This window comes from Mesoplodon mirus (genome assembly GCF_964341445.2).
Source record: "Mesoplodon mirus genome assembly, chromosome: 2".
NCBI lineage: Eukaryota > Metazoa > Chordata > Mammalia > Artiodactyla > Ziphiidae > Mesoplodon > Mesoplodon mirus.
In genome coordinates, this window is record NC_138977.1 from 193,239,743 (window position 1) to 193,262,890 (window position 23,148).

Below are 23,148 nucleotides of genomic sequence, written 5' to 3' on the forward strand. Positions count from 1 at the left end.
TCCAAATTATACAGAATACACTCCTCTATATCATCTGGTTTCAACATTTCTCAAAATTTGACTTCTGGTATGTGTTTGAGATTTCATCTTACACTTTAACTTAATCCTTTATCAACTCATATCAAATCAATTAACACAATAGTAGGGGACCAAGGATCCTGGGACCCAGGATGGCAATCTGAATTCCCAAAGAAGACCACAGAGGGCTCAAAATATTTTCTTTTCACGTTAAATTTTACCTATGGTTAGCCCTAGTTAAGTCAATTAAAGCCCTAGTTAAGTCAGTTAAGCCCTAGTTAAGTCAATTAAGCCCTAGTTAAGTCAATTAAAATTATCACTCATATTAACTTTGATATTCTACATAGAGAAGTGACCTAGGCAATCAAAATATATCCTGAAAAATACAACACAGCATCTTTATCCCTATATTTGTACTTGCAAGAGGAAGAGGATAAATGTGGGATGTGTAGTGAGTAGGGACTAGGGGAGGGAAGAGAAGGAAACAACAAACTTTGTTCTAAGGCTGGCCTTGTCCAATTAACTGTAATTGGAGGCATCACCAACTTCTTTTTTTTTTTTTTTTTTTTGTGGTATGCGGGCCTCTCACTGCCGTGGCCTCTCCCGCTGCGGAGCACAGGCTCCGGACGCGCAGGCCCAGCGGCCATGGCTCACGGGCCCAGCCGCTCCGCGGCATGCGGGATCCTCCCGGACCGGGGCACGAACCCGCGTCCCCCGCATCAGCAGGCGGAATCCCAACCACTGCGCCACCAGGGAAGCCCCATCACCAACTTTTGGGAAGTGGTCTCACTAATTCCAGCAGATGGCAGTGCTGCATAACATGTAGTTATTTGAAAAACGAAACCAAACAAACCAAAACAAAAAACTTTCTTGAATCTCTGGACTATTTAAGAAGAAAAAACTTACAAATGATTCCTTTTTAGAGTTGAGAGGTAATTGTTAAAGTATAACCCCAGGCCCTGAAAAATCCGTTTTTAATTTAGAGAAGCCAAATGCAGCCCCAAATCCCAGCAGTCCCAAAAGTCCCAGACACCTTTGTGGATCCCCTCACCAGAACATTTACTAGTGTCAGCTTGTGTTTGATTTTGCACTGGCCTTAGGAATCGACTAGAACTTCAGGTAGCCACATAAAGCGGCTTCCCCACATCCTTTCCCTTATTCCCCAGCTTCTTCCCCTGAAAAGAGTAGAGGCTGTTTCCAACCCACTCAATTCCATACCTGAGTTCCTCGGAATCATCTCAAATTTCTCTGGCCCATCATGAACTCTTCCTCTCCTAACGCCCAGAGCACGCAATGCCCTTAGCCTCAGTCAGCGTTTAAAAACCTCTTGGGATTATTCTCACCTGAGTTAGTTTTAATTTACCAATTAGGAAGTACACCTGAGATCATGGAAGGGGTGGTACGTGTATTTTGAATTCCCCACCATATATAACACGGTGCCAGATTCCAAGGAGGTGCTTAATAAATAATTGTGGTTGATTAACTCCTCTCATCAACTCTTAAAAAAGTTTGCCAGTATGCCGTCTGATTTTCAGTCATGCCCTGTGAGTTAGAGGCCAGCCATAGGACCGGGCAAGACTCCAGTCAGGGGCTTCTGCTCCTGGCCAAACCCTGGAGCAGGGTTTTCATGTAAAGTAAAAGCAGCTTGTGTGGTCCCTGTAACTGAAACCCCATCTTTTCACGATGAGGCTCCTGTGCTCCACCTCTTCCCAATATTCCAGGGCTCCCTTGCATGGGCGGTGCCTCTTGCCCAGGCCTCCCACTCAATTTGAGCACAACAGAGCTATTTAATTACGTCTGTCTGGGTTCAACACAGTTGTATCATTTTTACATTCCGGCCTCAATCTAAAGTTTTTGTTTGTTTGTTTGTTTGTTTTTGCGGTAAGCGGGCCTCTCACTGTTGTGGCCTCTCCCGCTGCGGAGCACAGGCTCCGGACACGCAGGCTCAGCGGCCATGGCTCACGGGCCCAGCCGCTCCACGGCATGCGGGATACTCCCGGACCGGGGCATGAACACGCGTCCACCGCATCGGCAGGAGGACTCTCAACCACTGCGCCACCAGGGAAAGCCCTAAAATTTTAATTAATATATTTCTACCAACTCTTCTCTCTGCCACCTTTATTCCCTTTCCCAAACCTACCCCATGATACTCAGTGCTCTGGAGCTCCTGCTATTTACGTGACACTTCTTACCAGGTGTCCTATTTAAGCCCACTGAATTGGGAACATCTAACATTTCCTATGCATTCTAGGTGCAAGAGCGACTTCAAGCAAACCTGACCTTCAGTCAGCCCTACCCTTGCTGCATTATAATGCTCTTTAGCAGTTTCTTGCTTCGTTCTTTTTTTCATTTGCTCACTTGTTTTCACTCATTCATTCACCAAGTGTTTATTGAGTGACTATGGATTAGGCACTGGACTCAGTGTTAAGTGCCCCGGTCTGGGAAGATCCCACGTGCCGCGGAGCAGCTGGGCCCGTGAGCCATGGCCGCTGAGCCGGCGCGTCCGGAGCCTGTGCTCCACAACGGGAGAGGCCACAACAGTGAGAGGCCCGCTTACCGAAAAAAAAAAAAAAAAAAAAAAAAAAAAGTGCTTTGTATTTGATTTTAGACCAATCCTAGGTCCTGCACTCCTCAAAGAGGGCTCTGACACTTAAGTAATTACGAGTAATAATAAAAGTAATAGTGATCACTCTCTCCCAGAATTCAGAAGCACTTTTCACTTATTTGACACCTCCTTAAGCTTCAGGTAGATAGACCACATCGGGGCTGGGAAAGAAGGAGGAAGAGTTTTAGCCTGCAGTTCAGACACCCAAAGGAAGACTGCGGCAAGCAAGGGGTCCCCATCAGCTTTGTAGGTAATGATGTGGCTCTTTAATAGGTGATACTGACCACCCATACCCTCCACTAGCATGTTCTTGCCAAGTTTAGTTATTCCTTGACAACTGATGGAAGACATGTTCTGTCAACATATTTCAAATGACTTCATCAGGGGTGTAGGGAAAGGGGTAGATAAATGCTGGGGGAAGGGTACATCAAGTTCATTGTACTTTTCTTTCTGGTTTTGTATATGTTTGGAAAGTTTCATAATAAAATGTTTTAAACATCAATCTTTTTATCATTATTTAATATTTTTCCCACTCCTCCCACCAAATATTTCTCTGTGCTAATGGGACAAAATCCCAGTCATCTCTTACTGGTAGCTTCTCTGGCAACATGTATAAAAATGTATTGTTCAGTGGAGTTTAAAAAAAAAAGACAAACTTTGAAGTATGAGAAGAAAAACTCAGATATCTACCTTGAATTCACACTATTTCATTTCAATAAACAATTTCCAAATTAGACCTATTGGGACCAGGAAGGTGAGTGCCAAATAGATATTACCATCTTCATCATCACTGGGCAATGGTATAGGCACTTCAGAAAGAACTCACCTCTTGACTGAGAAAGCGTGACTTTGGTAATGCGGAAGGTGGGACAAAGCGTGCTGCCCAACCTTCTCCACATTCCGCCCCCCTGCCCCAACAAATACTCCCAAAGAGGAGCCTGGATCAACAGACAGCAAATTAAGCCACTTAGCCTGGAAGTAGTGGTCTTGATAGAACCAGACTCTTGGAAAGATTCTTGGAAATTTCCAATCCAGGATCCTCCCATCTATCCTGATTGGAAGACTGCAGCATAACCCAAAGGATTTCATCTGCCCAAGGAAGGGCTTATTTCCAAATGGTTTCTTGAACCCACATGAGAAGATCTGAGCAGGTGCAAAGGGAGGGAGGCAGACTCCAGCATCAGATGGCTTCCTAGTTTTACAGGAATTCACTACAGGCACTAGAGTGCAGTGACTACAGAGTCAGAAGACGTGGGACCTAATGCCTCAGTTTCCATGTCTATTAAACGGTGATAATATAGACTATTATGGGGATTAAATAAGACAATGCATAGGAAGTGCTTAACACGGTAGCTTACACATTGGAAGTTCTCAATAAATAGTTATGCTTTTTGTAAATTATTTGATTGCTTACCACATCTTTATGTGCCAGTTACATCTTGGCATAATCCAGACAGAGCCACTCACAATACAATCCAAACCCTTTGTGCAGGGGAAAAATGTTTTTCCAAACATGACTATAAACTCATTTTATTATGCTTTTGAAATAAAATATTATTATAAATATCCAATCTATTAGTGAAATCACAATCTGAACAAAAGGCCAAATGGTACAGTGTATCTACAGAAGTTAGACATTTTGTTTGCTTCTCTACTCAGTCAATTTCAAAGTAGAACTTGCAGTGATATAAAGAAATATTTAAGATATAAAATCATCCCACCACAATTTTGTTCTTGATTCAACAAAACAAACACATCATTCCCATGAATTGCTCCATTTTGAAATAAACAGTATAGACAAATGGAACATAACAGTAAAATTTTGTGTCGATGACAATGGTAACCTCTAAGATCTACATTTTCCTTACTGGTTTCCTAAAAATGCCACTCCAAAAAGAAAAGTAAAATACAAATGTATGCATGTATAAAGGCAGAATATCACAAATATTTTATACAAATTTTTAAAAGCTCTGATCTCTATGCTCATTTTTCATGAGTACTTATAATACTTTAGAGAAATTACATCACAGAACCAGATAAACAAAATTTTACTGTGATCATCACTAGGAAAAAATATGTATAAGAATATTTATAACTCTTTATATTTCAAAAAATCTTTAGGCTTGAAGATTCAAGAAATGACATTTAGTGTAAAGTGCTATTCCAAACACATAAAACTTCATTTTAACTTTGACTGTTTACAGATATTTTCCAAATATTGTTTTAAAATTGCAAATGACAAAGGAAGTGGTTTCACAACTAAATTCTCAAACTAAGTATAAAGATAACAGGAAACATTCCTGTTTTCTCTTTGGAAAACACCTATGAGATATTAGTTTTCTGCCGTCAAATCAAGTCAGCATTTCATTCGGAAAGCAATGTATTAATATATAATTTTATATATATATTTATAATCCAGTTATAGGCAAAGACTCTTGCTGAATGTGCTTAGTCAACCCTGGATCTTCCTCATGGCTGTGTTTTTTCTCTCAGCACCCCTGGCAAGGCATTTGTGAGATCTCTTGGGGGACAGTGGATTGAATGGCCTTCAGGGTCAAAATAGTTCCCTGAGGTTCAGATTTTAAATTTTTGAATAATTAAAATCCCCTTTCAATTGTATAACTTGCCCCTGTGTTACAGGTGCAACATGATTTGGGATTCAGGATTATAATTCAGAGGACTTAAAATGGTCGGAGACAGGCTGGGGGATCTGGCCTTTCTCTTCTCTCCCCATGCCCTCCCTCTTCAATCTGAAGACTTTATCCCACACCACAGGAAAGTAGGGTACTTGGGAGTGAGCAAACTATAATCGAATGTGTTAAGGTATGTGATTATAAACTGTAAAACAACACACCACTAGCCTTCTTAACCTTGTCCTCCCTCTCCCCTGACCAAAGCTACAATGTGTGGGAGGGCTATGATGCTGAGGTTAACCCTTGAAGTCTTCTCATTCCGCTGAAAAGGTCCACTAATGATTATCTATAAAGAGATGAAGAGCAGTGGACATTGGAACAAAAATTAACTCAGGGAGAAAGGAATCTCAGCTTCAGAGTATCTCTAGAATAATATTTTTCAGGCAAAACTCCCAAGTCCTGTTTTGGGTAATGAACCTAAATATCTGATCTGAAAAGAAAACTTTCACCAGAGACCTGCTGATTCAAGAATTCAATTCCTGCCCAGTTGGAATGCTGCCAACATTTTTCCTTTCCTAACAGGAATTGACTACAGTTTAAATAAATGCTTTATTTCTAAAGGAAAGAAAAAGGGAAGCATTAGTGTTAAAATTTCTGGTAAGATTTAGAAATCGCCCATGGGTCTTGGTGTGTTCTACTCAATTTAGAGTAAGTATTATATGTGATAGCAACAGAGGTGAGTGTCTGGTTGGAGGTTAAGTGCCTCGTCTTAGGAAAAGAGCTTTCAGTGGTGGTAGAAGGTGAGGATGCCAAACCTTCTTCCTAGTGGAGTTTCTCATTAGCATTGGAAACAGGTTGTTGAAGAGTACTTTAGATTCTTCAAAAGGCAATGATTAATACAGGACCCCCTTCTCTGAACAGCATAAAGAAACCTACATGTTAATGTTTCTGTTTTTACCTTCTAACTGAGGAGGGAAGATGGAGGGGCAGAGAATTTGAAACAAAGCTGCGCCCAGTGTCATCTGCTTTGGTCGTGCCTTGAAATTACCTCTATTTACAGCAAATTATATCAGCTATGTCCTAACATTCTCCATAGTGTGATGCTCATTGCCCAAAAGATGCAAGTTCAATTGTGAGTACAAATCCCAAATGGGGAAACTCTGAGCCAGTCCAGCTTGCTTTGTTATTTGCTATTTTTCCATTACAAACATATTAATAAAACGATAAATTTCCTTGGAAGGCAATACTTCTGCCAAAATAAAATCCTTCAGAAACATGTACAGTACAGTGGTCCCACCTCTTTCAGCCCTGAAGATTCAGGCTCAAGGCCATTGATCATGCGGGGCTGGAACCAAGCATTGCTATAGCCACAGACTCCCCATCTTTCTGATCTAATTCTCTTGCTACAGAATAAGCCACCGATCCATTGGTCCATAGCTGCAGCTTGGGATCTGATTCTTTGGCAAGGAACTGCAGCTGGGTTTTTCTCGTCTTCTTTACAAGTCTAGCAAAGCCAAGTAACACAGAACTAAATATCATTGAAAATCCACAGAGAAGAAACGCTGCAGTGTAGCTGCCAGTCGTGTCTACAAGCCATCCTGTAACAAGCAACAGCAAAATGATATTGAGTTGAAAATTCAATTATTTACCCATTCTCAAACCTAATAATTTGTGAAGATAATAACAATAGATTGCTAGCACTGCTGCTATAGTTTTGACACAAAAAGCAGATGTCCTAAAAGTATTGTGCAGCAACCGAAAAATGCATTCTATTTTGTAGGGAAACTTCTAAAATGGATTGTTGTTATTATGTAAAGTGCTTGGAAGTGTCACACTTTTAGTATTCACACAATAAATATTAGTTATTATTATTAATCCCATGAAATACGGTAGAAAAGATAAAAATAGCATCATTCAAATTACTGATGATGGGATTCTTTCTTTATCTAGGGTGTTAAGAGAATGTTATTGTACAGAATGCTAGTAGTAGTATTCCCAGCAGCCATATACTGACTATCCTGAGTAATAGAACACGCTTCTAGATAAAGCAGAATCCAAATTTTCTGTTGGATCCAGTCATCGTACCCCATCCAGTTTGAAAATCAGAACGTTGGACCATCTTACAGTTTAAAATGCAAACTTCAGAAAGCAGAATTCTGTAATCACAGCTTTTTTTCTTTATCTCTTATTGCAACAAATTAACCACAATATCTGTTCCGGCTCTAAATTTTGAGGAGAACCAGAGTATATGATATGCAAAATATAGGTCACAATAATCAGAAACTCAGTGGGGTAAAATTAGACCTTGGCAGGAAATTATTTTGTGATTAAAAAGGTTTTTTAAGTTTTTATTTTATATTGGAGTATGGTTGATTAACAATGTTGTGTTAATTTCAGGTGTACAGCAAAGTGATTCAGTTATACATATACATGTATCTATTCTTTTTCAAATTCTAAAAAGGTTTTTAAAAATTCCTCCAAACTTTACTTATAGGCCAAGAAAATCCACCAGAGAAGTGTATGATTTCTCCTCTTACCTACTTCAAAACCATTAGTCAAAAATGGCATGCAAAAATTGTTAGAAGCCCAAAGTTTCCTGCAATCCAAACTACTCTCAAATATTTTAGTTATCATGTGATTTGCTTGTACATTTTTGTAGCAGAAAATGGAAGAGATTGAGTAGAGAGTTATCTTAAAAGTAATTAAATAAGAGAAGTATTAAATAGGAACTCACACGCTAATCCTCTAGTACCTGGCAATGAGTATAATGTCTGATTTGCCAAATGAAGGCCATGGTTTGAAAAAAGGATCCAGGAATCCCAATTTATGTCCTATGACTTTTTAACAGAGTTACACTGTCCCTAAAGGTTGGTAAATACAAAAAAGTGGCTATGGAGGGAGGATGTGGGAACATTTTGGGGGCATTTTCCAAAAATGAAGCACTAAACATGTAGTCCTTTATCATGAAGTTTAAACTGATGAGGAATTTTCATCAGCAGCTATCAAGCAGTCAGTTTCCCTTGGTTTGATGCTTTAGCAATTGCTGGAGTTTAGAAATAACCCAAACGGTGTATTCATAACAGCAGCTAAAGCAGAAATCCTGCCTTCTTCAAAAAATTCCCTCCCTTCCTTCTAAGCAAATGTTTGGCTCATTTCTCTTCTGCCTATCTTCAGAGAACTTCTTCACTCTTGTTTTTAATTTAGGCAGGTAATAATCTGGACCAATTATTCTCAATCCTTAGTGTACAGAAGCATTACAAGAAAACTGGCTGAGAGTGTAGATTCCTGGAACTCACCCCCAAAGGTCCAGATCACAGAGGGAGGGTCAAGGAGTCTGCATTCTAACAAGGGTCCCAGGGGATTCTGATGCAGGTGGTCCCAAGACCTCATTCTGAGAGACACTGGTCTAGACCACACACCCCAGCAAGAAGGCATGGGTTCTGACCTGTTTGCTGCTATACCGACAGCGCCAAACACAGTCCTGGTGTACACAGGCAATAAAGATTTGTTGAATTACTTGTTTAATGCATGCAATAAGTACTTGTTGAATTATTTAATGCATGCAATGCATATTTGTTGAATTACTTATTTAATTATGTTTTTAATTTTTATATCATTTTACAGTTTACAAAACATTCTAGATGCTTTATCTTGAATCCCACATCTGTATATCCAAATCTGGCCTCCCTCAAATGCTCAGATTTCATCCTTAAACAGCGCTATTGAGCATTTTATTGGGTATTTCAGATACCTGAATATGTCTAAACATTAAATTTTTAGTATTTTTCTGGCAAAGCTACTCTCTCCAGCTTCCTTATTTCTTTTAAACATGCCATTATCTCCTAAGTTATCTTGGACTTCTTTCCCTCCTTCATGCCCACATGCTAAATTCAGTTTATTTTTTTTCCCAAAATTTCCCCCTTGCCCCAGAGCTCATTCTCATTTCTGCCGCAGCAGCCCTAGTTCAGACCTTTATCAGATGGCTCTTGAACTATTAGGATGAAATCCTGTTTCTCCTTTAAGTTACCAGATCAATTGCTAGATCACGTTTTCTAAAATATACTCTTTACTATACTACCCCTTTGCACAAAAGCTGTAATACTAGCCTAGCCATATTCTCTGAAGCATATAGGGCCCCACTCCTTCGGCTGGCACTCAAGACATTCCACTATGACACCCGCACTTTATCATTTCAGCCTCACCGCCTACCGCCCTCCCTACTGAAATTCTGTTCTCCTGCCAGCCTTCCCTCTGAATGTGCCCAACTTATTTATAAGTCTGAACAGCTGCTTCATTCCATTGCTTCTATCATTAGTGTGGAATGGAATCAAGATCCTAATTTGGGACTTTTTCTTTCCAAGTATGCTAAGGTCCCCCAGTTAGTTGGAAGAAGATTATAAAACAAGGATGCAGGTGAGACCATGATGTTTTGGTGGCTCTGGCATCCCTTTCTCTTTCACTCTTCCCAACTTACTTCCAATCTTCATGGGTGTGTGTGAGTTCACTGTTTTTACATCAATATGACAGAGAAGAGGTGATTGGGGGTTCTCTCTGCAAACTTACCTGCAATGGGTGGGCTCACCAAATACGGCACTGCATGGAGGAAGTACACCACGCCAAGCGCTGATGACAAAGAAGTGGTCCCCACGATTTCTGCAGTCACTACTGGGATCAGAGTCACATAGGCACCATCAAAGTAGCCAAAAGTACAAGCGAAAGGCACGAGCAGGGGGAGACTTTGAAGCATTGGGAGGCAGAGGTAGCAGAGCCCATCCATTCCGATGGCAAAGAGGTAGCAAATATACTGGTAATTCTTCAGACACCTGTGGATGTGAAGACCAAGAATGAGTGCAGTATGCACAGGTTCTATCAGAGAGCTCTAGAACCATGCCCAGGTAGCAGTAAGCACTGCAATTATTTATAGAGATGGCCTCCGCATTGTGTGTTTTCTATGTTGTCTTCCTGTCTTTCTTTTGGTATATGCAAATGCAAGAATGTATCTTCCCAGGAAGCATGGTATGGTAGAAAATAACCTGTGCTCTAAAATTAGAAAGATAGAAGTTTGAATCCAATTCTACCACCTACTAACTGCCTAACTCTAACCTCAATTCCTTTAGCTATAAAACGGGGGGGCTGTCTATCTCATAGTGTTATTCAAGGATAGTTGTGAAATAACACATAGAGTGTCAGGAGACTAATAATTTCTAGAAGTCTACCATATTAGATGCTTTCAGATGTGTCATCTGTTAGTCTCCAGCACATCATATATGCTCAATAACCCAAGTGGTTATACAAAGAGGAAGCCATAATATGAAGAAATGAAGGTGATTTGCCAGAGATTATGAAGGTGTTGTATTAGGACTAAGTCTTATTTCAAGACCTCCCCAGTGGTACTTCCATGAACACTTCCCTTTGTAGATCCAAACCCATCTATGAGACCAATTATTTTAAAGACTCTGTATAATATCAGCACCAGCAATTTATGCTTTACAAATGTTTTTCTGCCCACAATCTCATTTAAGCCTCACAAAATGCTATAATGTCCATAGGCAAATATTGAACTGGCCCATTTTACAGATGAAGACCCTTGAGGATCTGAGGGTTAGGTGATTTTAGGTCACAGGGATAATAGGGGGCAGAGCCAGCACAAGAACTTAGGTCTTGTATATCTCAGACTAGAGATCCCTCTCTCAGACTTATACCAGGCTACTTCTTGTTGAGTTATTTGATTGTAAAGATGGTTACCCTTTGCTCTCCCACCAACTCCTTAACCATTAAATATGTGGATTTAATCCTAAATATTATATTCACAATACTGGATAATGGCAGTTGGATCCTGATTAGTTCCCAAAGACATAACGTGTGAGAAGCCATAGGATGATAGCTCTTCCAGGTCATAGCTCAAGTGTGAAGAGTCCATCATTTAGGAGAATATGAGTAGTTTGCTCTCTTCAATCCAAACAGATTAGCATTAGCTGAAGAAACTACTCAGTAGATTTCTTATAACTTTGGTTTAAGCCTAAAATCATAATGAAACTATTTGCTATTTGCACTGTCAAATATAAATACGTGGCTACAGGGCTTCCCTGGTGGTGCAGTGGTTGAGAGTCCTCCTGCTGATGCAGGGGACACGGGTTCGTGCCCCGGTCCGGGAAGATCCCACATGCCGCGGAGTGGCTGGGCCCGTGAGCCATGGCCGCTGAGCCTGCGCGTCCGGAGCTTGTGCTCCGCAACGGGAGAGGCCACAACAGTGAGAGGCCCGCGTTCCAGAGAAAAATAGAAAAAAAAAAATCAATCAATCAATCAATAAGTAAATATGTGGCTACAGAGAGTGTGTTATTATTGACCTGATCCTCCTGCCTGGACTGGAGTCTGTTCCTCTCTCTATTGCCAGCCACTCTCTGGGGTGGTTCAAAAGAAACTAAAACCACAATGCCCAGACAGAAGTTGTCTCACCGGAGGACTGACTTGAATTAGAATGGAATTAAATCTGTCACCAGAACTTCGCTTCTGCCATTTATACGTACCCAACATCCTAAACAATCTAGAACAGGTGTCAGCAAACTATGGCCAAATTCAGCCCACTACTTATTTTTTGGACTGTGAACTAAGAATGGTTTTTCCAATTTTGAATGATTGGAAAAAATCAAAAGAACAATAAAAGTTTGTGAGAGAAAAATTGTATGAGAAATTAAAATTTTAATTTAAAATTAAATAAATCTTATTGGAACATGGCCACTCTCTTGATCACATATTGTCTATGGCTGCTTTTGTGTTACAACAGCAGAGTTGGATAGTTGGAATCATATGACCCACAAAGCCAATGTGACTTTGTCTGTTTAATGTCTGTCCCTTTACAGAAAAGTTTGCTGACCTCTGACTAGAAGAACCAACAAGGGAGTTGCCTTCAGATATCAAAAACCTGTTAACATTATTCAGACCTAGGTATTCTAGAGGGTAAGGTGATGAGGGGAAACTCAAAGTTTAAAGTCCCTAGTGGGGAATCAATGGCGGTTTCATGGATTTTACCTTCTGTCGGTTAGCCATCCGAACGTGATATTGCCAATAATGTCAATCACCCCAAGTACGGACATAAGAAAAGCAGCTTGCTGGTGACTCACTCCAGTACTCAAAGCATAAGGCACCAAGTACACAAAGAGAGGGCTGCAGCCATAAGCCATAAATAGAACAGAGATGGCCAATACAACAAAGTCTGACATCAGTAAAAAATTGTATTCCTGCTGCAAAGAGCCACAGAGGCAGGTCTGCACCCATTCTTTAGTCCAAGTCGAAGAGGGAGACACCCGCTGAAAGCCTTGTGTCTCAGTTCTACAGACATGGTTCTGCTCTGAAGTTGTCTGGTCATCTTTAAGAGTAATTGGCCGCATCAAGGCGCCGCAAACACAGAGATTCAAAACAAAACCCCCAAGGATGAGTAATGCTCCCCTCCAGGAAAATTGTTCAATAAGGAGCTGAACCACAGGAGCCAGGATGAAAATGCCAATGCCACTTCCCGACATGGAGATCCCATAAGCAAGGGCTTTCCGTCTGCTGAAATACTTTCCAACCATGGCAATAGCTGGAGAGTAACAAAGTGCAAATCCAAGACCTGCGGATAGAGAGAACTCTATGAGTGCTGGTGGCACGGCATGAACAGCCACTGAAAGAACATTTCTCAGAATCATACTGTTTGGAATAAAGAGAATCTGACCTTCAAATAAACCCTTTTAAAACTGCTTTCTACACCAAGCTGAAAATGAGTCTCCCCTCACCAGTCATCCACAATTTGCAAAGTATAGCATATATATGACTTTCTTCTTAGGAAGAAAAGCCTTAAGGGAATATGACTTACGCAAAATAAAATGAAGAACTTAAAAACGATTATACAAGCTCAAGTTGAATTAACTAGAAAATCAGGATAACACTGACCTAAGAAATTTATTCTCCCCACCACTTCTTTTTTAATAAATTAAAATTAATTTTAATAAATTAAATTATCTCTGGATAATTTAAGTATTTTTAAATTATCCAGAGATTTACTTCAACTCTTCACTGCCCCTGAAGACACAACTCTGATAATCTGGACCACACTGGACTTTGGGTTTAAATAACATTTGTGACCCCGTGAAAGCTCCAGAGTAATCTCACATATTAGGAAACATTGTGCCAATTTGATACATGAACATAGCATGTACACATAGCCACCTGAAAATATCCCTTAAAGTCAGCAGAAAGCCTCTTCAAGATTTTCCACTTCTATTCCTTTTAAGTCAAGAAAATTTGAAGGGCTTTAAACCTGGAATTTAAATGTCAAGGAAGGAAAAGGAGAACTACCTTCAGCTCCTGTTCCCATCTGCAGAGCAGAGTGAGCAATGATCCCAATTTGCCTGGACTGAGGGGTTTCCCAGATGTGAGGCTTTCAGCACCAAGACCAGGATAGTTCCTGGTAAACTGGGATGACGGGGACCCTAGCAGTCAGACCCTTTGGATGACAGGGGACAGATGCCGTTTTTAGCTGACAGAGCTAGATTTATAACCTTACTATGAGATTATATCCTTTATTGGCCTGATCATGCTAACCCTGTGGCCCAGACAAGAGTTAGTGTTACCCTCCCCTCTGAGTGATGGGGCAGAAAACCGCTACTCTAGTCCCACCAGCCAAGCCCACCTTGATCCTATGCAGTCCCTGTAAGTGTGATTTATGGAATGCACATCAGTTGCTTCTCTTTCTATGGGCTTCATTCTCTAAAGATACTTACATAACATCAAAAGAAAATGTGCAATGTAAGAATATTCACAAGGGGCTTTCTTTTTAAATGGTAAAACCCCATTTATTGGACAATGGTACTCACTATAAAGTAGGGGCAACTCAGGTCAACCACAGACAGTATTGCAATGTCTTGGCAAAGATGTTGGGAGAATGATCATTGCCGAAAATTTATGTTGCTCTGGCTAATGTCACATTTCTTCTGAGTGGAGAATCTCAGCCATACACGGCTGCCCAAGGGAAAGCCAGCAGTCACTGTTGTCAAGTGGCTGAATTAAAGTGGTGATACATTTTCACTACAGTATGACAGTCCATTGCATTTCTAGCCCTTTGGTTTAACTGCTAGGTAGGCAGACATTAAGATAAATTATGCATCTTACAAAATGAATATTTTATGAATTACTGCTCTGTTGGTGGGCTTGACAACCCCTGGATAGGGTGGGGTGAGAAGGGTGGTACAAAGTGCCCTTACCTGTAAGAACTCCCAGAGTGAGGTAGAGATGCTTCAGACTGGTGGCAAATGAGCCCAGGATGAGACCAGTAGATGCAAGCAAGCCACCCAGCATGATTCCCACTTGACAGGAAAAATGGTTACTGACAACACTCCCAAGTGGAGCTTCAAAAACAATAATAAATAGGTTCAAACACAAAGGCCTTGAGGGCACTGCAGAAAGGCTGTGGGTGCTGCATTGGCAGAGCAGAGAATGATCCATCTTCAAAGCCTCGAGCCCACCCCACTCATTCTACAGATTTGGAAACCAAGGAGAGAGGAAGTGACTTGTCCATGGTCCCACAGAGAATAAGTAGCAAAGCCGGAATTAGGATCACAGCTCCTGACTGGCACTGGACGGCTCATTCCACATCTCCATTCTATGACAGCCATAATCCCAGGATTATGTGGTGTTTTTTAAACAGTGAATCAGCTCCTTTAAACTACATGTCACTTGCATAGCGATGTGCCTTGTATGTTTCATATAGAATTGATCATACACAATTAACAATAATTATGACAGGTAAATGGTAGAGAAGGAAAGTGGGCAACATGGCATGGCCAGCAGTGTTATGCAGGAAAAGGCCAGGGAGAGAGACCATAGACAAATGTCACAATCTGGCACTGTTTCCGGGCTTCTGGAAACCCTGTGGATGAGAATCAAAGCCCAGAAAATCTAGGAAATGAGATGATGATATTTTGGTTGGCCTCACTCTATTTGTGGCTTAACAATGTGTCAGAATTGTGCCAACTTCCAGGCTTATAGACTAATAATTAAAGCTGGAAGAGGCCAAAAAGAAATTGAAGCTCAGGGGAATATGACATATTCAAGATCACCAAGAACTATACAGTTCAGGGAACCTGACAGTGAGTGCAGGGTTATTTCACCCTGTTATTCTGGCTCCTTGGGTCTCTCAGACTGATGGCAGAGATGATGGGTGAGGAATGTATGTGAATTTCTTTCTGAAGAATAATTCACGCTGACACCAGAACTCCTAGTAACAAGATCAGAAGAGCCAATTCTCTAGGTATCTGTGGAGTATAATTTTTATATCGATCAGATTAAAATTGGGTGTGACACAAATGTACATGATAGAATCAGTCATCAGCTTAATATCCCATCTAGTTAGAATAGTGGCTGGCTGCATATATAACCTCTGGAGAATAGGAATGAGAAAATCTCTTGAAAATATATCTAATTCTTCAGACTGATGCTGCTATGGCTATTGGAAAGTGACAAAATGTATACTAAACTCAATGAAAAATGTTCACTTCTCTGTTCATCATAGAGCAGATATGACCCCAATGGGTGTCCCAGATGTGATTCTGCAGAATTTAAATATTCTGCATCTAACATGACCCTGCTTTTAGCTCAATGTCTCACATGGTCATTGTGACCACTGTGGTCACTGAAGGTCATTTCTTCCTCTTTGAGGGATTATAAATATTCTCCAAAAGATAACAGTGAGAGAAATGAGTCACCTGTATCCTCCATGAAAGATAAACATGGCTGTCTTGGCATGCTCACACAAAGGCTGTGCCTAATCATCTGACCCTGAAAACCAAGTGATCATCTTACTGGTTAAAATAAAAAAGACAGGCTAGAAAGAAAACCTGAAAATATGATTTTTTGATCCCTTATGACCTTCCAGGGTTATCAGTAGCATCAACTTAGCCATCTCATGAAACCTAGAATTGCACTCAAATTCCTCCCAACCAAGGAAATACATTTCAGCACAAATCAACCAATTCCTGATTATGTACATTTTTCTAAAAATAAATATGAATCAGTACCTAGAATGGAATAGATGACATTATTTATGATACCAAATAATATAGTATTTCTCTTTTGCCATTAAGACATGGCCTGAAGAGATAACAGTTTTCTAAAATACTCAGGAGTCATCTAAATGAAAGGATGAAATAGGTCTAGTCTGCAAATAGATCATTTTGATTTGACCCAATTGCAGAACATTTCTATGGCACTCATTTAATAACTTTGGTTGGAAATTTTTAAAAAGAAAAATCTCAAGGTTAGTTTTTCCTTAGATCAGTGAGAGATTCCATGAATCTTGAGAACACTCTGTACACCGTACGTAGCACCTGTGTGGCTCTTGATGAAAACTACAACCGTAGTGAATGTGCTTATCTCATGATTGCACCATTCTATCTTTCTACAATACTTCTCTAAGAATGAAGATTGATGCATGAAAAACGAGCCAAATTTTGAACCTTCTGGGAAGGGACGAGAATGAAAACAAGACTTGAGATGTGATGCACATATTGTTGGCACTCATTTAAGGAGATCACATTGAAATGGCTCATGGTGCTTTCCATTGGCTGTTTATGTGACTGGAGAATGAGGGGACCACAGCATTCAGAAGAAAGCAAGCATATACTGTACGGTTAACTGCGTCCAAAATCAGGACAAGTACTGTGATTGCCCAGTTCCCTATCTCTATAGGTATGTGTCCAATTGACTGTATTCACTACCTGGTCCATCTGACATCAGACAAGAATACTAACTGCAAAAGCATGTCTGGGTGGGTTTGGCTAAAGGCAGGATCATACTTTTCTTTTTATATGGTTTTAGCCAATTTTTAATCATAGCCCTTCTACTCAGAAAAACTGGTCATCAAAGGCAGTGGAAGGTCACTGTCATGTATAGATCAAGGTTAGCCAGTAATTATCTATCCCTGGAGATACTCACCACAGAGCATGGTCACACAGTCTACAATGGAATGGATCCAGGCTGTCTGTGCATAATCCTGAGAGAAGTATGTCTGGAAGTCCACAAAAAAAATTGAAATACATCTGAAAAAAAAAAGTGCAAGGATTTTATACCAACAACAACAACAACAAAAAGAATGAACATGTATTTGCTTGAGAGTTTCAAGTTTTGGTTCAATTGTCTGTTCCAGTCTCCAGGGGTTTTAATTGATTTTTCAATGGTTCGTTGCTGGCCTGTAATAAGTGGGAAATCAGAAGCTAACCATTAAGATGTTCTAAGGGATAAGAACAAGTGTTTAGGACTTCCCTGGTGGCACAGTGGTTAAGAATCCACCTGCCAATGCACGGGACACGGGTTCGATCCCTGGTCCAGGAAGATCCCACACGCAGAGGAGCAACTAAGTGCGTGAGCCACAGCTACTGAGCCTGTGCTCTAGAGCCCTTGAGCCACAACTACTGAGCCCGTGTGCCACAACTACTGAATCCCACGTGCCTAGAGCCCATGCTCTGCAACAAGAGAAGCCACCGTAGTGAGAAGCCCATGCACTGCAACCAAGAGTAGCCCCTGCTCGCTGCAACTAGAGAAAGCGCGTGCACAGCAACGAAGACCCAGAGCAGCCATAAATAAATAAATAAATAAATAAATAAATAAATAAATAAAAGAAAAAAAGAAACAAGTGTTCACCCACTAGAGCGGCTGCTGAAACCAAGTGGATGTGAAGATCACTGCTGTAGGGAAGGTCTTATGGAAAAGATGACAGGTCAGACACATGGACTGTTACTCATCGTACTGTTTCACTAACATCTGAAACTTCTAAGAGGTTGTTATACAAGTTAAGACTTGACAATAAAGTATTATACATCACCCAGCAATTTCACTTCTAGGTTTTAAGCAAAGTTAATAAACAGATGGTGATGATAATAATAATAGATACACATAAAAGGATATACTCTGGAGAACTATTTATAATAGCCAAATATTGTAAACAGCATATATGTCCGTCAGTAAGGGACTGGTTAAGTAACTTATAGCACATCAATAAAATGAAATATTATTAGGTATTAAAAATGATTTGCTTTGTATTTATTGATTTGGAAATAAATTCACAATATAAAGTTAAATAAAAAAGTAAGTTACAAAATAGCTCATATAGTAAGGGCTTATTTTTATAAAAATGTACTTCATGTAACTAGAAAAAGCCTGAAAGCATATAAACCAAAATATATCCAGTCATTATATGTGCATGGTGAGGTTATAAATGATTTTTTTGTCTTTATTCTGCATTTTGAATTATTTTACAGTGAACCTGATTTCTTATACAATCAGAAATTTATCTGTGTGTGTGTATATACATATGTATGGGGGTGTATATATAGAGACAGAGACAGAAACAGAGACAGAGAAATTTTTATGCTGAAAAATAGCTAATTACTTAGGGAAAACAAGACATAAGTGATCCAGAAGCAATAGTTTGGAATGAACCACACACAGATAATTCAGGACAGGAAGCTTTTAGAGCTCCGTGATAGCAGGGAAAGAGTTCAGGCCTTGCAGCTTGGAGATGAGATAGGAGGATATCTGTCTCCTTGGATAGGACCACATTCCAACTCATTATGCTTCAGCAGCCCCTAATAACCTGTTCTTTTACTCTCTCTTTCCTCTCCAGTTGCTGCTGGATGTAAAAGTGAGTGATGGAAAAGTTAAAGAAGGGGGAAGAGGATCAGGGTGAATCAGGACTGCTGTGTTATGAAGGTCCAGCTTCATGGGCATACAACCTACACAGTCGCACAGAATCTGGCACTCAGAAGCATTAAACTTGGTTTAACTCAGCTGTCACTGTCTTAAAATTCCTAATAATTTTATCTTTGAATTTGCATTCTGTAAGTGAAGTCCAATGGGACAACGAAGCATGTATGTGAGCAGAGAGCTCCGGATTCTTCAGTCTGCAATTCTGTGCTTTTCCATTTGCACATAGTCTTAGAGATGCCCCAGGGCACAGAATTCCAGTAGACTCTTGTGTGGGAGTCCAGTAAGACTCAGACTGAATACCAGGTAAGTGTGTTACACCTACAACTGAGTGAGCATGTGCACAGGGGAGTGAGAGAGACCATGCTTTCCTTTCAAACCAAAACTTGCTTCAAATGCAGAAGAAGGCAATGGTGTTTTAAGAAAGACAAAGGGCCAAGGATTCCTATCAGATCCTTTCTTACTCATGTTGCTTCTCTGGATTAGCTGATCGCTTATGCTGAAAATGATGACACAGAAGGAATGTAAAAGGTAGGGCTACCGGTAATATAAAGATGAACGGCAGATTTGTGCTACTAATTTAACATTTCCATTTTCTTTACTCAGAACAACACTAAATAGTAAATTTTAAACACTGTGAAAAACTGAGACCACTGAAAAAAGGAAAAGCTTCCCATTTTAGTACGTTTACCAGCCCTTTTTTTCCTGCCTTTTGATCAAGGGGTCCTTCATTTTCATCTCGCACCAGGCCCTGTAATTATGTTGCCAGTCCTGGTGATAAGAAAGAGAAAAGGGACGGTATAGGGCAGCGATCCCCAACCTTCTCGGCACCAGGGACCAGGGACCGGTTTCGTGAAGACAAATTTTCCACGAAGCGGGGCGGGGTGGGGTGAGGTGGGGAATAGCTCAGGAGGCAATGCGGGCGATGGGGAGCGGCAGATGAAGCTTCGCTCACTGTCACCCTGCTCACCTCGTGCTGCGCAGCCCTGTTCCTAACAGGCCGCGGGCTGGTATTTGTCCGCAGCCCGGGGGTTGGAGACCCCTGGTATAGGGTGCTAAATTCTAAGTCCCAGAAGGTATTGGGATGGAGTTTGATGTACAGAGTACGGAGAGGGATCAACACTTGTGGAAGGAAGAGGACGGGAGCAGGATTAGGCAGAGAGAGCTGGGCAAACAGATGTAGGCCTGACAGGCCTCAGCCAATCCCCAGGGAAATGGGAGGGGCTTTACACACCTCCCTCCGTCAATCATTGGATATGGGCCCCGCTGGAGGGGCGAGCTCTCGGGAGAGGCAGCTCTGCGCAGGTGAGGGGGACCCTGCGGACACTGACAGCTGCAAGCTGCCTGCTGATGTTCACCCTGTAGCTGAGGCCCTCCGGATGGCACACCTCCGTATTCACCAGAGTCCCGTTCTTGTCCTCCACGCTGAGCACTGTATGGGATGATATCTATCAAAGGGACATCAAAAGTTGTCCTTCCGGGCTTCCCTGGTGGCGCAGTGGTTGAGAGTCCACCTGCCGATGCAAGGGACACGGGTTCGGGCCCGGTCCGGGAAGATCCCACATGCCGCGGAGCGGCTGGGCCCGTGAGCCATGGCCGCTGAGCCTGCGCATCCGGAGCCTGTGCTCCGTAATGGAAGAGGCCACAACAGTGAGAGGCCCGCGTATGGAAAAAAAAAAAAAAAAAGTTGTCCTTCCCCTTCCACTGATTTAAGAAACCAGACAACGTGCTATAGTAGATCCGATGCTAGGTTAATAATTATATCAGAGTTTGGAGTACTGAAACATAGTCACAACGAAAATGCAGAGAATGATAACATAAACTACCCGGCTGAGTATATAAATTTAAATTTAATTAAAATATTGCAGAACTTTTTCTAAAGCATGAGCTAACTGCAACAGCCTTATACTAGTTTTAATTTGGTACAATAATAACAGGAAACTCTACGATGTTTCTTAACATCCTAAAGATTGCTAGACTAGTACAAAAAGTCTATTATTTTCTCCTAACCACTAGGCCTTCGATTTAAGTGAATAATGATTTCTTGGATATAGCCTCAGTATCAAAATAGTTAAGTTTTCCTTAGCCCAGGGTTTCTCAATCGAAGCACTACTGACATTTCAGACCTGATAATTCTTTGTCCTGGGGGCTGTCCTGTGCGTTGCAGGATGTTTAGCAGCGTCACTGGCCTCTGCTCAGAATGTTTCCAGACACTGCCAAAGGTCCCCCCGGAGAGCAAAGTCAGCCTGTTTAGGACCACTGATCTAATCAACTATCAAATTCTGCTTATTCTACCTTATACATATCTTTCAAATGATGCCAAGGAGCTCCATTGCCTTTATCATTTATCATTCATGACAACACTTCTCTCCTGGACTACAGCCAAAACCCTCCTAACTGATTTTCCTGAATTCACACTTGGCTACCTTCAGTATATTCTACACTCCATGGTCCAAGTGTCCTCGTCACTAGAACACAAATCAGATCCTGATGCTTCACACTTTTTTTTTTTTTTTTTTTGCGATACGCAGGCCTCTCACTGTTGTGGCCTCTCCCGTTGTGGAGCACAAGCTCCGGACGTGCAGGCTCAGCGGCCATGGGGCCCAGCCGCTCCGCAGCATGTGGGATCTTCCCGGACTGGGGCACGAACCCGTGTCCCCTGCATTGGCAGGCGGACTCTCAACCACTGCGCTACCAGGGAAGCCCGCTTCAAACTTTTTAACATGACTTATGAGACCCTGCATAAGTTGGTCCTTCTTAGCATCTCTCCTTTCTTCCCATCTGGTGCATTCCTCACTTCAGAGAGACTGAACTTCTTTCTACAACTTTTGACATACCACACATGCTTTTTCACACCTCTGAGCATTTTTTTTTTCTAGGATGATCTCCCAGCCTCCCTCATTCTTTTAATCTCAAGATAATAGTCAACTCCTCCAGGAAGGCCTCCTTGACTACCTGAGTCTGGGCTTGATACCTTTCTTAAGTATTTCCACTACATGCTGGACCCTTACCACACTGTGTGGCGATGTTCTTTGCATTTGTTTATCAAATTCTCCACTAGACTCTTGCTCTGTGACAGCAAAGACCATGTCTGTCTTATCTTGCATTGAATCCCAAATATCTAGTACCATAGCTTCCATGTATGGGGTGCTCCTTAAACATTGTTCAAGGTTCAAGGTATGAAAGGAAGGAAACTAGGAGGGAAGGCAGGCTGAGAGTTGCTAGAGAAGTGACTGGAAGATAAAGAAGTGAAATGGTTGAGTAGCAACTTCAAGAACGTGAATGAGAAAGGAAGAGGAAGAACGGATGGAAGCTATGTAGGAGCACGTGGCTAGATACGGTACAGTAGAGGTGTGAAGAATCTGAGTTTATAAGCTAAGAGAAAGAATTAGTAAAAGAGAGATGCAGAAGTTGGAAATGTGGAAGAACATAGGACAACTAAGAGGAAAGCACCCCAAATGATAATAAGATATTTTGGTGTTGTAAATCATAATCTCTTCTCTCCACTAAATTGTTTTGGGGGGTTTAATACTTGTGGGACTATGTTTATTTCTTGTGAGTTTTTTTACCTTGTTCTGTTGTTTTGTTTTCTGTTTGATGGGTTTTTTCCAACTGATTTGACTAGTCATATCAAACTGTAGGTATGTAAGATTCAGAAGTAACACCTGAGATTCTTGCCCAAACATGTGAGTAGGCTTGTCAGAGGTAAAATTTAATAACCACATACATATGCTTCTTTTTTTAATATATAAATTTATTTATTTATTTATTTTTGGCTGTGTTGGGTCTTTGTTGCCGCGTGTATACTTTCTCTAGTTGCGGTGAGCAGGGGCTACTCTTCGTTGCGGTGCGCGGCCTTCTCATTGCAGTGGCTTCTCTTGTTGTGGAGCACAGGCTCTAGGCGTGTGGGCTTCAGTAGTTGTGGCATGTGGGCTCAGTAGTTGTGGCTCATGGGCTCTAGAGCGAAGGCTCACTAGTTGTGGCACATGGGCTTAGTTGCTCCGCGGCATGTGGGATCATCCCGGACCAGGGCTCAAACCCGTATCCCTTGCACTGGCAGGTGGATTCTTAACCACTGTGCCACCAGGGAAGTCCCACATGCTTCTGAATGACTGTGACTTTTATGAAATATGGGAAGAATTATTGTATTTTAATTTG

At 41.2% G+C, this 23,148-nt stretch overlaps 1 protein-coding gene across 2 annotated transcripts in view; it reads right to left on the reverse strand.

Moving 5' to 3' along the window:
• Window positions 1–4,166: 4,166 nt before the first annotated feature.
• SLC16A12 (solute carrier family 16 member 12) overlaps window positions 4,167–23,148 on the reverse strand; it is a 92,984-nt gene continuing 74,002 nt past the window's right edge. Inside the window, exons 1-6 of one of the 2 annotated variants that reach the window (XM_082611561.1) lie at window positions 20,225–20,744; window positions 17,224–17,327; window positions 14,496–14,639; window positions 12,286–12,865; window positions 9,820–10,079; window positions 4,167–6,854 (exon numbers count right to left, since the gene is read on the reverse strand). In XM_082611561.1, the coding sequence (XP_082467687.1) occupies window positions 6,592–6,854; window positions 9,820–10,079; window positions 12,286–12,865; window positions 14,496–14,639; window positions 17,224–17,327; window positions 20,225–20,241 (1,368 nt within the window). In that variant the 5' untranslated portion in view covers window positions 20,242–20,744 and the 3' untranslated portion in view covers window positions 4,167–6,591. Of the gene's footprint in view, window positions 6,855–9,819; window positions 10,080–12,285; window positions 12,866–14,495; window positions 14,640–17,223; window positions 17,328–20,224; window positions 20,745–23,148 lie in introns of those variants that run through there. The other variant, XM_082611560.1, reaches the window with a different exon arrangement.